Source organism: Eleginops maclovinus, chromosome 17 (assembly GCF_036324505.1).
Source record: "Eleginops maclovinus isolate JMC-PN-2008 ecotype Puerto Natales chromosome 17, JC_Emac_rtc_rv5, whole genome shotgun sequence".
NCBI lineage: Eukaryota > Metazoa > Chordata > Actinopteri > Perciformes > Eleginopidae > Eleginops > Eleginops maclovinus.
This window is the reverse complement of record NC_086365.1, coordinates 4,876,857-4,894,921: the sequence shown is the minus strand read 5'-3', so window position 1 is coordinate 4,894,921 and position 18,065 is coordinate 4,876,857. Positions and strand designations below refer to the sequence as shown.

The 18,065-nt window shown below is 40.4% G+C and overlaps 1 protein-coding gene across 7 annotated transcripts; it reads left to right on the top strand.

Annotated features, from left to right (window-relative positions):
* Window positions 1–654: 654 nt before the first annotated feature.
* impdh1b (IMP (inosine 5'-monophosphate) dehydrogenase 1b) lies at window positions 655–18,009 on the top strand. 7 transcript variants are annotated; one of them, XM_063905447.1, is made up of 16 exons: window positions 655–1,364; window positions 6,929–7,027; window positions 7,198–7,278; window positions 10,324–10,372; window positions 11,837–11,938; window positions 12,048–12,122; window positions 12,529–12,735; window positions 12,821–12,908; window positions 12,991–13,190; window positions 13,728–13,818; window positions 13,930–14,025; window positions 14,450–14,593; window positions 14,755–14,899; window positions 14,976–15,119; window positions 15,214–15,297; window positions 15,941–18,009. In XM_063905447.1, exons 1-16 carry the CDS (start codon window positions 1,147–1,149, stop codon window positions 15,960–15,962), a joined length of 1,845 nt encoding a protein of 614 aa, XP_063761517.1. In that variant the 5' UTR covers window positions 655–1,146; the 3' UTR covers window positions 15,963–18,009. The 7 variants fall into 7 exon arrangements, with proteins under 7 accessions (XP_063761517.1, XP_063761518.1, XP_063761519.1 ...); XM_063905448.1 differs by having other exon boundaries at window positions 656–1,364; window positions 7,201–7,278; XM_063905453.1 differs by lacking the exon at window positions 655–1,364 and adding an exon at window positions 4,406–4,651 and having other exon boundaries at window positions 7,201–7,278.
* Window positions 18,010–18,065: the final 56 nt, after the last annotated feature.

Genomic DNA, 18,065 nt, shown 5'->3' with positions numbered 1-18,065 from the left:
AGGAATAAGTCAATACATATAATATTGCCTACTGTTAGTACACCCCACAAAAGGCAGAGCCATTACTTATGTCAGAAGAAACCATTGACATGCAACAGGGTGGTGCTGAAAGAAAAAAACATGGGTGCATTCCTATAAATCAAAATGCAACAATAACAACACTGACACTTTTGTGCAAGCTTTTTAACATTTGGGTCTAACCTCAGCCTCTGTGGTGGTTTTTACACACTCATTGTAAAGCTTCAGTTTCACCCAGCAATGGATTGGACACCAATATTTTCTGTGAGGTCTGCACAAAGCATACAAATGTAACATAATGCTATGTTTGCTGCATGTATTTGGTTTAATGGAGCCCACTAAGATGGATAAAAATAACCCAGCACGGTAATGATCTTGCTGTGAAAATGTGCTGCTCCCTTCGCAGAGCTCATCTCCGTTCCTGTTCATTTTAATTCTGAAATCCTCTTTGTGAAAGTGACGTGGTGCCACCGATAGAAAGCGGGATTAACCCATAGAGAGAGAGCAAGACACAGAGAAAGCTTCATGGAGCACTCAGTAGCACTCAACTTGTAGAGAAACGCTCAGGGCAACGACGGCTTTATCCTGCGTATAAACACTGTGCAGGGCGGACATACCCTTTCCATTATACCCTCTGCCTTCATGACAGAAAAACTCCTTCCAGATTTCGAAGACACCAGCAGGGCAGCCACTCCACAACAACGCTCTGCTGCTGGCGTCATTTCCACGGTGACACCCTCTCAGTGGGAGAATCTCCTAGGTGACGCCCTCTACTGACACGCCTAGAGGTGGCTGGTGTCCTTTTGTAGGCAGGTGCATCCTGTGCAGTGGCAGAGGGAGAAGTCTTTTTTCCATCTTGCTCTGTGTGGGAACACCTCTTAAGCTCCATATCTGGCCTTGACAGTAAATAGAACAAACACTAGGATGCAGATAAGGATATTTGGAAACAAAGTGTGTATTTTTTTATGGTAACTGCTTAATTTGAGCCGAACTAAGAAGTTCATATGAATTGAAGTCTTCTGTTACGACACAGATGTAACCTTCAGCTGTTCAATCGTTTTACCTGAAATTCTGTTAAAGAGCAAGCAAACGGTGGCACTGGATTCAGAGACCGACCTTGGACGGACAATGGAGGGGTATGGTTATGAGCACTTTGGTGCAGATGGAGCGAGGGAGAGCCAGAAGGATTATCGGAGAATTGTTGGAGAAACTCAGGCCCCGTGTGCCGACGATTCAACCCAGGGAGGTCAACACTTTGTCCGGCAAACCTCACATGGACATGGACATGAAACCGCTGCCCAGAGATACAGTGCCACACGCATCCAGGCCGGACTAGGCCCAGAGAGGTGAGTTTATGTAGAATGAGCCATCTTTGGGTGCAACTAAAACAGTTGAAAAGTTTTAAATATACCAGTTTGTTTTATTATAATCACAGTGTTGATTGCATAGTTGCCTGCTGCATGATTCATTGCCAGGAAAAGTTTGCAAACACATTATAAAAGTTCCAACTGTTTTTACATGTTAAAGCTAAAAAGATGTGTGATTTATAATAAATGCATATACAAGCGCAAAAGCAAAAATATAATTGAAAAGAAAAGTGCCAAAATAATAATAGCCCTCATTACAAAAATCCAATGTGAAATAAAATGACAGTCATCTTTTAGCTTTTGTGATTCACTTTCACTGGCTTTGCTTTCATAATGCTGCACATGTAAATGACTGTCCTGCTGTCGGGTCAGTTTACATGTCGACACACACACACACACACACACACATTAAGATCAGTTTGCAAATGTGCTTGAAGTTAAACCCCTTGCTTATGATGACAGATTTTTTTTTTGAAGGCCTTAATACAATTGTTTCTAATATGCAAATGCTAAAAAACAAAAGGAAATGTCCTCTTCTAAGTCGACAGCTATTTTTAACATGGCTCCGCTGCCCTTTGTGACAATTCTGTGATGCAACAAAAAAGACAGGAGTGGGCAGCATGCTGCAGAGGGGATAGGAAAGGCTGAATCAACTGCTCAGAATAGCTACAGTGCATAAAAGGAACCACTGACCCATATCTGCAATGACCCACATTTAATTTGACACAACATAGAGTGGGAAACAGATCCCCTGAGTCACCTTGGCAGACAACTCCAACAACCGTCACCTAAATGGGACAGGAGCACTGTGCAGCATATTGGGTTACAGGAAAGACCACATGTATCTATATTGCATTCAATAACTGAAATGTAATCATTGAAACATGCCCTGCCAGAAATAATTATTAAACAAGAGAGGCCAGTAGTACAAGGGTTGTGTAATGGACTGTTTCAGGGAAGCAAGCCGCAATAAATCGAAGAGGTAACAAGTTATGTCCTTTCATTTTTGGCGGCTGTTCGACATAACGCTTTATTAGAAATGAAACATTTTACTCTGATTTCTGCTCCATGAAGCTGCAGCAGAGGTGATAAAAAGATACTGACAGCCATATCTTTAGTGGTGAGAAAGTAATCATGATTTTCTGTCAGCGGCTCATCCCAACCATTTGTGTGGCTGACAAATGGATGACTAGCAGCATGCTGGCATTCAGTCAAGTAATAAGCAGTAGCTGGAAATAGACAATGATTTATTGTCTTTGTCAGAGAGTTAAATGACTGTCCAACACGTATCTGATGTAGAGCATAATGGGGACTGCTGCTTTTGAATATACACCTAATAGACTACTTCTCCTCAATCAAACTTCACTCATTAGATGTCACATGACCTGCTGACTAGAGCTCTGTGACCTTATGTGGCCTTTTCTTAGAGATTGAACTAGTTTTATGTCCTTAACTAATGCTTGTAAACAGTTATTTGAACTTAAAGTACATACACTACTTGGGATTAACAATTTTCGAGGCAGTTCATTGTTATATCCATCTTTTTGTAGAGCCAAAAATAGACTACTTTACTTCAAGACATTTTGTTCCTCCGCACATCTCCTGCAATTGTTATCATGTGAATCAAATGTGATCGGTGCTGGCTTGTCAGTACACTTAATCCTATTAAGATGATCTACATGTGACCAGAAATCAGACAGCGCTGCTTAAGTTCACGTGACATTTCTCTAAATCAAGGAAAATGAAGGCATGAAAGGTGCAATTAAAGGAAGAAAGTCAATGCATCCATATCCATTTCACTTTATCTGTGATAGTTGCCTAGCCACATGATTCCCTATTGAAACTTTGTCATATACATACACATCACCATTTAATCAGACTAATGTTTCACTTATCAATAGAGAATAGTGAAAAGTATACACACAATTAGTATACAAAAAGAAGTTTTGCTTAAAACTGCCAGACCCCCATGGTAAAGGAGGTTTTTTATTCTTACTTTTAATTAGCAAACCAAGAGTGTAAAAGTATTCCATTACAAGTAAAACCTCTGTATTCTAAATGCTACTTGAGTAAAAGTAATTAGCATTTTATGGATATATGGTAGGCATTTATACTTATTTTTGGAAGTGGTATTCCACGACAATGTATGGTATTTATAAAATGACACGGCTGGTAGGTAAATTCTTAACATTAGAAAGTAAGTGCCTTTTATGTGTAAAAAGAACAGTGTAGCCGCTATGAAATGTAGTGGAAAGATAAAGATGCATTATGAAAGCAATCAAGTAAAGTAATATAAAGTGCACCTTATTCTTCTGCCAAAATCAACATCGATAAAATCTGATTAAATAAGTTGTGTAAATTAATTAAGTACAATTACTCAAGTACTGTACTTAAGTACAATTTTGAGGGACTTGTACTTTATTTGAGTATTTCAATTGTTTGCTAGGTTGTACCCCACTACAATTCAGAGTGTTAAGTCTACTTTTACTCCTCTATGTTTATTTAATTTATTTAGTTACTTCGCAGATTTGGATTGATGTTGTGAATTATATGCAACAATCAGACTTTAGTTACACCTGGAGTATATCAACAAGCTACCCACAAAGTCATTGAACCTAGCTGAATTTGCATAATGAGTACTTTTAGGTATAATTTGATGTTAATGCTATTGTATTTTTACTTGAGTAACATTTGGAATTTAGGACTTTTACTTGTAACATACTATACCTACACTCTGGTACTTCTACTTGAGTACAAGATCTGAGTACTTCTCCCACCTCAGAATTGAACTGTGTTCAGCTCGTATAGTCGAACAATGTAAGTGGTTTTCAAGAATAATTGCCTAAACGACTACTCAATGTTCTTTTTACTGATGAACCGGTCAGCCAGCATTTCATCAGCAACACTTCCACGTGGATCACTGTAGTTTCACACTACACCGGGTTCGTTCCCCTGTTGGTGCTGATTTCACAGCAGGAACATGCGGAGGGTTAAACCCGCCTCTGTGAGGAGGAGAGGGGATGTGACGCTGCTGCCGCTACTACATAACAGCAACACGCACTGTCTGCAGCGACAGCAGGCAATCACTTCTCAGTCACTTTACTGCCAACCACTACTTTTACATCTTGGAGCCACGAAGTATTTTTCATCGAGGTTGTCTTTCGAGGTAGAAGGAATTATTGTCTCTATCATCGCTGTTTTGTCTTGTAGATTCACAGCTGGAAAGTTGCTTCGTTTTGGTCAACGTGGGCATCAGCTCCAAAAAGGTTAGCTAGCTAAACGTACTCGGGTTAGAATACAATGTTTGAATTGACGCTAGCTAAGATGCTACACGGTGTATACCACTTGTTTATCTACTCAAGGGTAGACAACCTCGCTTTAACGATTCAAGGAAGCGTTTTCCGTTGGGTAAAATACAATAACCAAGCTGCTAATGCTAAATGCTAACGGTGCTCCCACATGTCTGCAGTCTGCACTGAGCTCATGTCTGGTCTGCCAACAGTTCAGCTGCATGTATCTGTGGATTATTCACACACCTGCACCAGCTGGGACCATTATAGTAGCACTAATTGGGGATTTTATATAACAGCTATACCACATTTTAAATTATTCTAAATTGTAACGTTGTCATGTAAGTTATGAATACATTAGTGACGCGTTAAATGAGGTGAACTTGGTATCGTTTGTGTTTGTGAAAATATAATATTTGTGTTAAATATTGACTTTTCTGTATATTTGCCATGTACATCACAGCCACATCACATGCCAGCTGGCTGTTTGTAGTACCTGCTTATCCAGTCTTCAGGCTAACGGTTTGCTAACATCTCAGGCATTATTACCCCGGGGCTTAAATAGTTAACAAGCTATTTTTTGGTGACCTTGTAAACATGTGAGGTTTTAAGAACGTGTAACTTTAACGGTGTATTTTCTTGATAATTAACGCTGAATAATTTACATCACCTGTTCGTATATCGATACATGTTAGATACAGGGTTATCATTATGCACACATTGTGTTGACACCAGACCTGCGCATGAAGGCAACACCAAACTACCTTTTAAAACTCCGCAAAAAACGCTTTCTCCGTAGTTAAAATATATTTATGTCGCATAGAAAAATATATTTTAAGAATCTCAAGTACATCACAATATCCACCCTTCAATTCGGCAAGTACTGAACTCTCAAAATCGCAACCTCCTACTGTTGGTGTAATAATTCGAACATTATTCCTAGTGTACATGTATGCACAGGTAGAGGAGTCAAAGTCCTACATTCTAAATTGTATTTAAGTAAACACTTAAAAAGTATTGGTAACAAAGTATACCTCAAGTACCAAAGTAAAAGTAGTAATTCTGCAGAAGGGCCCATCTAAGATTAGTTTTTTAATGAATTATGGGTTTAATTGATTTACTTTATATCCTCCCCAATCTATAATATTATCCTAATGGGTTAGCTGATTTATATTTAAGTAACTAAATCTGTAAAATGAATGTAGTGGAGTAAAAACTACCACATTTGCCCAAAAAAATTTAGTCGAGTAAAAGCATAAAGTACCACATTGTGAAAATACTCATAGAAAATACTAATAAGGAAAGTACCAAGTACCTACATTTTTTAAGGACATTACTTAGTTACATTCGACCATCTGCATTTAGGTTTGCTCGACCGCACTTGGTGGTGAGTTAAAAGAATGTAACCAACCCTAAAAACAACATTTATGGATGCTTAGTTACTGCTTTATGGATATGTCAGTTTCCCTGGAGGTTAACCATTTCTCCTGAGGTGACAGATGTGGGATGCTAACGTCGATCCTATCATGGATATTTTACTGTAAAACACTGACTGCTTTGAGTATTTGTTTACTAGGGGTGTGCCTTACAAGCTGCTAATGTTTGCTAGCTACTGATAACTTAATGTAGGTCACCAGGACACTATCTAGACTACAATGCTCATGTCCAGACAATATGACATTTTGAGGATAGCTTGTTCTCCTTTAGTAAATGTTTAATCGGATAAGCTGTTACCATCACCTTTTTTAAAACTCTTTTCTATCGTACAGTAGTTCACCTAGATGTTAGTGGGTCAGCCGACCATATTTAGCCCCACACACGGGGAATACTGCACTGTCATTTCCCTCGCGTGCACAAATCAGTCTTGATAATAGTAATGACGGTTTAGTAGAGACAGAAATGATCTTGCCACTAAATCACAGTTGTATGTGTGTGTTATATTTGCATGATCTAATGTTGATTAACGTTTCTTCCAATTGTGTTTTTGCAGCTTTTTTAAATGTTCGGATTATTAGTGTCTTATTTTTGCAAGCCGTTGCATCTTTCACACAGACGCATTGACCTGCTGCTGGCTGAGGGGTGTTGATGTGGTTATGGTTATGTCTTCCTGTCAGAAGATCACCAAAGCTCTTCCTGCAAAGTGGATGTATTGTTTTCTTGCAGAGCATCCTTTTTCTGACTGAAGTTCCACATCTATATTGGAGTCTTGGGTTTCACAGTTGATTGAATGTGCCTCTCTTTTTCATTTGTCAGCATGGCGGATTACTTAATCAGCGGTGGGACAGGCTATGTCCCTGAAGACGGACTCTCGGCTCAGCAGCTCTTCTCGATTGGAGATGGCCTTACATACAAGTATGTTTCCCTCACATTCCCTGCAATGCAAACTTTAATTTGATTTTTTCGAAAATCTAAGTAAAGTTATTATTAAGTAAGGTCTCCTTATTTTCAAACCTCACCTACGCGCAAAGGTGGGTGAAGTGTACGCAGCAGTGCTTTGTAATGGCCAACACATTTTGAACCAGCAGATCTGACCAACAGTGCGTTGTCTCCGATGGTCATACGGCTGAAGAGCTATGCTCTAAAGGAGATGGGTTGACTTACAAGTGAGTAGAACAGTCATCTTCAAACTGTTTTGAAACTGTGCTGTTACAAATCCTTTTACAAAAAGTAAATTCATAAAGGGGAAGCAAATGACAGTCCTTCTAAAGCACCTTTACTTTAACTTAAAAATAACCATGCCACAAATTAAATCTGGTGTCATAATAGTGCATGAATGAAGAATTTACATGGAGGGCTTGTTGCTGTGATAAACCTGATCTTGGTCATGGGGATCAAATTTGCTTCCAGGGGACATAACTGCATTATTAACTTCAACTAACCATCAAAGTGCATGACCTGTCCTGTGAATGCAACATGCATGACAGAACAGCTCATGCACTTTATTACACATACTTTGCTTTGTCGAAGCTACTAACTTCTCTTTTCTTACTTAACCTCACTCAGCTCTGGTATGCATTCTGGTGACAAATGGGAACATCTTTTCTTGAACTCATCATGCGTTTTGACTGACATGATTTTCTTCATTAATCCTTCTTATCACTCTTTCATTTTCTCAATCACAAATAACAAGAAGCAAAGCATTGTGCAGCTGAATTGTAGTGGTTGTTGGACACTAATAAGCATGCCTTTTCTCTTCTTAAACTGTCTCCTGAATCTACCATCACTGTTCTTTACCTCCACAACCACTTCAATCAATGCTTAAGATGCCCTCTCAGCATTCCTTGAAAAGGACTTTTATTTATGAAATTTATTTCTCATTAGGAAATGAATTGGATAAAATTCTCCATACTGCACGATCAGCTGCACAACAAAACTACATTTGGATTTAAGCAATTCAAGCTCATTGGGAAGGTTTTTTGAAGCGGAAAAATCCACCAATGATTTGCTCTGATCACGCTGCTGTTGATTTGCAGAAGCTAATTGAATAGAAAACGTAATGGCATTTGAGAGTGTCCGCGTGTGATTAACAACTTTGCCACACTGTAATGAAGTGCATCACGACCAAAGGGATGTTTGCACACATGATGGCTGGAATTGACATCATGTGGATGCAGGAGGAATTGGGGTATGGTCTACTGCTAGGTTTTTTTTAAAGCAGGTTTAAAGCTTCTGACTACTTTTCCTGTATATCTTGACACCCCATTAAATGCTCCTATCACAGGTAGTGGATCTAAGAAAACAATTTAACAGATTATTACTATAACATCTTTTTAGTTTCTCTTTTGTTTGTTTTGAGTTGAGGGAAAAGAAAGCAACCCCCCCCCCAGAGAAATTGAGACACAGGAAGGCAGCTTTGTGAGAATATCTGCTTCCTGTTGTATTGTGACCTTCAACTAGGTGCAGAAAATCCTGTCCTGGGTGTGATTGTGAACATCTTTTTTAATCAAAGCTACTTCTGAACTTTTGTTTTTCTGTCAACACTCATAAAATAGCCTCAGTGCACTTATCTGTTTCTGCTGGTTATCGACTGTTGTTAGCTCAACTTTATGTGAAGGAAGTGTAGTGTTCATTTATAGACACTTCTAAATATGTCTACTTAAGATCTCTGTAACTCTCACACAAGCCTCAGGGTGTCTGTTAAATACTGGGTCTTTCACACAAGTCTGAACAAAAGAGGACTTCAACAAAACCATGTCATTGAAACCATACAATCTATGCTACACACCTACATACTGCGCATTCTATCTGTTGGCTCAAAGATTGTCCAGAGCTTACTCTGATCACATACTGTATCCTTTATTGACCCATAAACTCTCTCACTTTTTTTTGAAAGCCCTATTGGTAAGTGAGCCGAAATCCACCTAACGCCTATCAAGTTATTATTCAATATCAACCACGTTTTGGTAAAACTGTCCTGAGATAAGAGCACACATTTGTGATTGCTGTTTCCCTTCTGGCAGCTACTGTAGATTGCTGCTGCTAACTGTTGGGTAACAATACTCTTCTGTCCCAATGACTCACATCTCTTAGCTAAGAGCATGCCAAGCTCTCAGCTGTTTGTGATTATTTACAAAAAAGGACAGGAAAATGGTACGATTCAACAATGTGTTCAGGTACGGCTTCTGGTTGTACTTTAAAACACCACCAATTAGCATCACACATTTGTCTACATTTAACATTCAAATAAAAACCATAATAAGTCATCACAAAACCAGTGTTGTCTTTGGAATTCAAATGAATGAGAGGTGGAGAGCTGGTCCTGAGTCAGTAGGTGCAGCTGAGGTTTGTGTCTGCTGCTAAACACTAGCAGATGTGTGCTAGACTTCCTAGTCGTCTCCATGTTGATGTTTATGGGTGTTTTGGCCTCTAAATTGAGGGGAAACAAACGCACAGAACTTGTGTGACTATTTTTGACTTGACTGACAACCATACTTGAGTAACTAGAGAACTGTGACAGTCCTATTCCTATTCTTCGATCTGTCGTCTAGACCCTGTTTTGTCCACCTGCAGTGCTCACCATCTACCTGTTTCACGTACTCTGTAGTTTCCCCCCCTCCAAAACACTTCACGTGGCACACACAGCCCCCCCTTTATTCCTCCATCTTGCCACGTGTTTCCCTGCCCTGTTTTCACACCAATCTGCAAAACCCACAAAATGCGTACAGACTCTGGCTGGGAAACAAGCACACCATTCCTGTGTTTTAGCTCCTGCACACCCACTCATCTCATCCTCCCTCCTCATTTTGTTTATACAGTCCAAGAGCTGAGCGAGAGCAACTGTAGCGCTTCAGGACGCCATCCGTGTCTGTAGTGACCCACTATGCAACTTAGCAATACTCTGAGAACCATGAGGAGACATGAAAGACTACCCAACAATAGGTTCAGGCTCTGTGGCATACGAGTCGAAATTGTTATACAAATGAAATGAGTGGAAAGAGATCAGGTAATGATAAACTCAATGTATGTCTAACAAGTAAAGTAAGGGTACTTAACCCTCTGAGCTGGACAACAATTAAGTTCTCTGTTTTTCTTGGAGGTATTATAACATTGTTCATGTTTGATTAAGCATGAAGAACTCCATCTGGTATTTTAATGGATGCTCATAGCCTCACAGAAATGCTAAGTGCCGTTTTGTTTATGTCTTTCAGTGACTTCCTGATATTACCTGGCTTCATTGACTTTACCTCGGACGAAGTGGTGAGTACACATACGTGTGAATGACATATTGGAGAGTACAAAAGGACACATAGGGTCGCTGGTTGTGGCAGAAGATTGTTGCAAGTATCTGCCACAACTGGGAAACTCCTGGTTATTTTGAAGGTCAAGCTAATGATTTCTTCAGTTTCTCCCACTCCCCTCCTGATGATGTGGCAGCCGGCAGCATTCTTGGCAGAACCACTTCCTTAACCGTCAGCCTTATTACAGGGTTTTTTTATAAAACAGGCCTCTTTACTCCAGACCTCAACTATAATGGCAGCTCTTTCAATAATACTCTTGTTTTCCTCCCCTTTAAAAAAACTAAAAACATCTGCATCCTCCCTCCTCTCGCTGCTGCCCGGCTATTTTTGCCCCGATGTGGTCACCCACCAACTGCTCCCTCACCCTGGTGTTTACATTTGTGTCTGCTCTGCTGCTCATCCACTTCTCTGCGCAAATGCCAGGAGAGTTAATCTCTGAGCTTTAGATGAAATCCCTCTCTTCTGCTTTGTCCATCTCAGTGGATATTAATGTAGTTTATACCTGTGTATTTCCTTCAGACTCACAGAAAGTCTGGTTGCTGTGTGAGATGCTTGTCAGCCTTGCCGTGTTGTTATGGGCTGGTCGTCTCAACAGAGTCTTTGTCTTGCCAGAGTTTTTCCCACTGGATAGTGAGTGTATTGAAGCTTGAATAACAAATGATTCCACATTTGGCTGCTACTTTGAACGGAGTAGTCAAAGTTCCCACAACGACTCAGTAGACCGTGTAGCAATTTAGAATATAAACATAGCTTTTAAGGTGTTGGAAACATGAAGATGGCCCACATGTGCCTGTTGCTGTTGTGGTAAATTCCCCTGGGTCGTGATGTTCTAAAGATGTTTTCCTAACTCTCGGTTGAATTTAGCAGGTCGGTGCAGTTGTGCTCTCGTTAATGGCCATGCAGTGTTAGGTAATTCCTCTGCCTTGTCCTTGAACCCCTGAGAAAAGCCTGCCTAGTTTATGTCTGCCACAGATAAGGACTAAAAGCTTGGGACACCACAGAAGTCATTCCCATGTGCAGGGAATTATTTTCACACGGTTGAATATAGAAAAAGCCGGTGTTGGATGTTGTGGGAAGTAAGATGTTGAAGTTAAATGTGGCTGAGATACAAGAGTGTGGCTTCTTTTTCCACGCTTTCTCAGGCAGGAAAGGATGAACCGTGTTTTCTATGACCCTCGCAGATAATTTTGTTCACAACCGAATGACACACTGAAGCTAAAATTCCTTTCCTTTGCTTTGATTGGTCTTACTTGCATCCATGACCTTTACTGTCACCTTAACAGAGTTATGAATAACCACCTTAAGACAGAATTGTACATTATATTGAGTCTGTGAGTGGAGTCTGCCCCCTGGTGGTTAACATGCAAAACATGAAACAAACTAAGACAATAAAATGCGTGTTCCCCCTTTTTTCGTCTCTCAGGACCTGACATCAGCGCTGACCAGGAAGATCACATTAAAGACGCCTCTCATCTCCTCCCCCATGGACACTGTTACAGAGTCAGCTATGGCTATTGCTATGGCGGTAAGAGACTGCTTGACCAACATCAGCTGACATATTAGGAAAGAGCCCAGACTTTATTTTATTACATTTACAAATGTAATTCAATTATACATTTCCTTTCATTTTGTAGCTAATGGGAGGCATTGGCATGATTCACCACAACTGCACACCAGAATTCCAAGCCAACGAGGTCCGCAAGGTCAAGGTAAACTATGATCATCCTTCATGTAATAATTATTATTTCACAATATTAGTTGTGGTTCATTTTGTCTCAGCATTTTACAAGTAAGACAAATGCTCAGTAGTCATGTCTGGTAATAGTAGGACTGTTAAATATGTATACTCACTAAATTAAGTACTTAAACTTTCACATGAACCGTCCTTTTGACCTTTCTCATACTGTCTTGTCCCTCTACAGGTTACGGTAATTGTATTTGTTTGTGTGTCTTTGTTTTATTCCTTTTGTATGTATATATATATATGTATATATTAGCTTTTTAATCTGTATTGTCCTGTGCGTGTGGCGTTTGGCGCTGCTTTTGGTGCTTTGCACAATTTAAGGGAAAATGATATGGATTATAATTCTGTTTGTTCTCTCTTGGTTTTTCCAGAGGTTTGAACAGGGTTTCATCACAGACCCGGTGGTGATGAGTCCGCGCCACACAGTGGGGGATGTGTTTGAGGCCAAAGTAAGACACGGCTTCTCTGGTATTCCTGTCACAGAGACGGGCAAAATGGGCAGCAAACTGGTGGGAATCGTCACCTCCCGAGATATCGACTTCCTGTCTGAGAAAGACCACAGCAAGTCTTTGGAAGAGGTGTGTATTTAATACCAAACTTGTTCACATCCGTACTTTTAAATATCTTCACTTTACTGATTGTTCCTAATCATTCATCCCCAAGGCCATGACAAAGAGGGAGGAGTTGGTTGTGGCTACAGCCGGTGTGACACTAAAGGAGGCCAATGATATTCTGCAGCGCAGTAAAAAAGGTGAATAAAAGTTCCTGTGTGACAGCAGCTTTTTCTTTTCACCATCATGACATTAAATAACCTAATTTTCTCTTGTTACCAGGCAAGCTTCCCATTGTAAATAATAATGACGAGCTGGTGGCCATTATTGCCAGGACAGATCTGAAGAAGAACAGAGACTACCCGCTGGCCTCTAAAGACCCACGTAAACAGCTGCTGTGCGGAGCCGCCATCGGCACCAGGGAGGACGACAAATACAGACTGGACCTGTTGGTGCAGGCGGGAGTGGATGTTGTTGTTCTGGTGGGTAATTGTGATGGTTGAAATGTGAAAAACTAGTGCCAGTAGAAGGAAATGCAGTAACCACAAGTGTGTGAGAATGCTTCGAGCAATATTAGATCATTGTTTGAGCACAGGTTGCATCAGATTACCTTTTATGATCAGATGATAAAGAGAAAGTGTGGTAGAGTATTGTGCAAGACCAAAAGCAGGGCAGTGCATTAAATCTGATACTTGGGAACAGACGTCAACAATATGAAAGGTCAAAGACTTCTAAAAATGCCTTTAATCTGCCTTGAAATTCTTAAACCATAGACAATGCTTCTATATATTAAGGTACACTAACTCACTGTGAACTGTGTGGTTTTGTTTATACTTACAATCGGAATTACACTCACGTTTAAGTATCTAAATGTACAGTAGGTATAAGCAGTATTTTGGCTCTGTGAGAGTTATGCATACTGTAATATCCACATTCCTTATCCCTCTCCTATCTGTGTGAGACATGTGAATACTCTGATCTAACTTGTGTTTAAACCATGATTTGTTTTGTTTCTCCAGGACTCCTCACAAGGCAACTCTGTGTATCAAATCAACATGATAAGTTATATCAAACAGAAGCATCCAGAATTGCAAGTAGTGGGAGGAAACGGTGAGTTTGTCTCTTTATTCCACCTGATTCGTGTGCAGAGAACTCACTGAATTGCTCAGCAGCTTTTTTCTATTGTCAACATTATATAATGCTCTCTTCTTTCCCCTCTAGTGGTTACAGCGGCCCAGGCCAAGAATCTGATTGATGCTGGTGTCGATGCTCTGAGAGTAGGCATGGGCTGCGGCTCCATCTGCATCACACAGGAAGGTCAGCAACCCTTGTTTACCTAAAAAATAAACGGTGAATATATGACCTAAAAAAGAATAGTTGAGATAAGGAATCATATATTTCAGAATGTGGAAAATCAATCCTTCCTGTACCCTGTATTAATCTGGGCTACAGTGTGGAGAAAAACCCTAGCAGTTGCTAACAGTAAAGAATACCTTGCTAGTTGTCATGGTGATCTAGCAAGGCCCATTCTAGGTTGCCATGGGGACAGGCCTCTCCTGCTCAGACTGGGTCACCAACAAGAATAGAAAAGACGTGCTTCTCCTGAAATAACCAGTTAAATCGCTATAATAGCTACAATTTATTTTAGATTCTGATCTCAGTTTTTTACCCAGAAATCTGCTTGTTTTTTACTTTATCTGTTGCCATGGCAGTCACGTCAGATGTGTTCTCTACCTTCTAGTCATGGCGTGCGGGCGGCCTCAGGGGACCTCCGTGTACAAGGTCGCGGAGTACGCCAGGCGGTTCGGGGTGCCAGTCATCGCTGACGGCGGCATTCAGACCGTGGGCCATGTGGTGAAGGCTCTGTCTCTCGGGGCGTCGACTGGTGAGACCTGAAGGATGTTGACATGTTGGAAAATAAAAGCCTAATCTAGTCTTGTTTGTCTTAGAAACATCCAGTCTTCATGGCAACAAAGTGGTTTATCACTGCCGGCGTGATTGGGTAATGTAATCACACAAACGACTCTCTCCTGTCTCCCAATCCAGTGATGATGGGCTCGTTGCTAGCGGCAACCACTGAGGCTCCAGGGGAGTACTTCTTCTCAGACGGTGTGCGGCTGAAGAAGTACCGCGGCATGGGCTCCCTGGACGCTATGGAGAAGAGCACCAGCAGCCAGAAACGCTATTTTAGGTAAGCTGATTTCCAAGAGCAGCTTTCCCCTTGCTAAGGTGACACTGGAAGAATATTGATTGGTGTGCTTCCATAGTGAGGGCGACAATGTGAAGGTGGCCCAGGGGGTGTCAGGATCGGTCCAAGACAAGGGCTCCATCCACAAGTTTGTACCCTACCTGATAGCTGGGATCCAGCACGGCTGCCAGGACATTGGGGCAAAGAGTCTTTCTGTTCTCCGGTGAGTAGCTAGCTGGAGTTTCTGCTTATTATACAGATGCTTTGTAACTTTGTTGTGCCTGCTGTCTTACTATCTTTCTTTCTTTCTTTCTCAGTTCAATGATGTACTCTGGGGAACTGAAATTTGAAAAGAGGACCATGTCTGCACAGGTGGAGGGAGGAGTTCATGGACTCCACTCGTAAGTGCAAAACACACAATAACATATGTTCTACCTTAAACCATACACTTGTACACTTAGGTTAAGTATACTTTCTTCTGGGACAACAAAACATGTAGTCTGTTTTGTTTCACTGGAGGGATCATGCTTAATAAATCATACATTTTAAGGTTAATTATCATTAATCGTATTACCTGCATTATTCTATTTTTGTTCCCCATTGCAAATAAAGCAAACACGACTATTTTGAAAAAGTTGTACTGAATAGAAGCTGTTGGTACAATGAGGACAGATGTCATCCATCCCAGAAGCTCTAAACTATGATTCCCTTGTCATCTCTCATAGATGGTTTTCATAATTGTATTGCTAAGAAACAACTTGCGTCTAAAATGACTGTACTGCCTGTAAGGTGTTGTGCTGCAGGAGAACATGGGGCAATGCAACGGGGAGTGCCAAAGCTAACTTTTCTTAGACCAATTCTTGCTCTGTGTCTCCAGACATTGTACCCGCACACACGCATTACCCTGCAGATTTGCTCCGAAAGCATTCAGAAAACATGTTACACTAACTAGGTTGTTGAATTAACGCAGTTAGGGGGCAGAAATACTAACATTTATGATCAAGCACGCGCTAATTTCTCCACGATTTTTCTCTGCCTCTACAGTTACGAGAAGCGGCTTTACTGAGCGGGGGGATGGAGTGCAGATCATCGGGGCACGTGAAACAACCAATCTAACAGTGACCAAATGTTAAACCGCCACTTCTGTTAAAATACGCACCACCCACTACACCCCCTCTGCCCTCTCCAAGCTGTTTTTTGGGAGGAAGGAGTCATAGTAGCCAAATGAAAACCTTCAAACCGAAACCCGACTTCCCGAACACCTGGGATTTTGCACTCAAGAAGTGGCACATCTGGGTTTTTGGGAATCACACACACCTATATCTTGAGTATGCGGTCCTACCCATTTTAGTTTTGTGTGTTCATGTTGCTGAGAGAAGGAACTGCGTGTGGGTATGGTGGATTAAGGTGCGTGTCTGACCGTGTCATAGTTAAAATGTGTCTTGGGACAAAGAAAGTGAAGGTGCACTGTGTTTATTTGTCCTATCATTGTTATTGTTATAATAAATATTATTATTATTATTATTATTATTGAGTCTACAACAGCCATTTTGCAAATCACATCAGCATCTTATCTGGCTTACCAGCACGCTCCTCCGTCTGAAGCCTCACATCATAGCTCTTTAACACACTAGTCTGTGCGAAAAAACAAAACACTTTCTATGTGTAGTGTGTCGATGCATTATGGCAATCTTAATTCTATTTTTGATTATTTTTAGGTCATTCAACGCAAAAGCTACTTAACGTACAGTAGCTGCTTATATTTCATTGCATATTGTTTACTTCCTGTTCTGTGGATCCCGAGGTACGAGACATAAGCTGCGAAGATTATCCTGTTGACTTTATCCTCCATTGTCCCCTACAATCAAAAGCCAAAACCCAGACTCGCAGTCTGTGGACATCAGTTTTCCCCTCAACAACCTCTTGACAAAGAATCAGTGTCCCGTCTCCATGCACAGTGTTCATATGTTGAGCATGGAGGAGACCAAAAAGCTAAAGTTCAGGTATGTTTGAAAGAAAAACCTAAAACGTATAAATCAATCAAAAATTGTTCATACACTCTGCCCGTAATTTGAATACTTTTAGATAAACAAAGCTTTATATTAAACCTGTATAGTCTTGGGGGGCTTTGAATTGAGCATGAAATGTTTTTGATATGCATGTTTGTTTTTTCACTAAGCCAAACATGGCTGTATTTATATTCTGCTTTATTGTAATGACATACATACTGCCAAGTGTCTTTACACTTTCTTTGACACTTTTCCTTTTGTAAATTCAAAACCAAAATTGGTGCGAGAATTCGCTTGTTACCTTGTCAGTTGTTCATTCCTCAGTTCTCACAGTGTGGCATAAGTTCTCAGTGATAGGGTTACTTTATTTCTGATGTATTTGTTTCTTTTTACCAGAGATATGCCTTGAAACAGGGATGGATAAAGGCTGCACGACAGCTCAGTGAAAAAGCTTAATGCTACCCACCCTCTTGCCTCTTATTTAAAAGCATCGCTGTGTTTGTTCTCATTCAGCTTATGTAGGAGTAGGCTTTCCTAACATTCCCATTCTGGATGTCCTTTTGGCCAGATGTGTTTTTTTTTTTTAGATAAAATGTCCCAGATTGTAGGAGCTGATTTGCTTTCTTTAACATTATAATGTACTTTACCCCTTGACTTAACAAAAGCCTTGCAATTTGCCTACATTTCAACACAATGTACAATTAAATATATGGAGAAACGTATACCTATATCCAGTTGGAAATGACTGCTGCTTGTTCTCAGTTTCCCATTTAAGGAGATAGTTCAGGTTTTTTAATTGTCATGTTGGCACTGAGTCCTGTTAGTCCATCTAAAAAGTAAGTTGGTTTTTTTTGTAGTTGTGCACTTTTGTATGATTTCCGCTTCACTATATTGCAAAGAAGCTACAGCTGCCAGAACATAATGGGAGTTTCTGCAACCAAAACAATAAGCAAATACTTTTTAGATGGATGGAAAATACTCAGAATTCAACACATCAATAATGGGTTCCTGAGGAATATCACTTTGGAACATGTTTACAGTAAAACACTCAACAAAAGAAAGTTGCTGTTGCTTTCAATATGATAATAAATAAATCAAACTGTGTATGGATTATTGTCTTATTGAACATTGTCACACTGCTGGATGTCTCTTTGAACCTT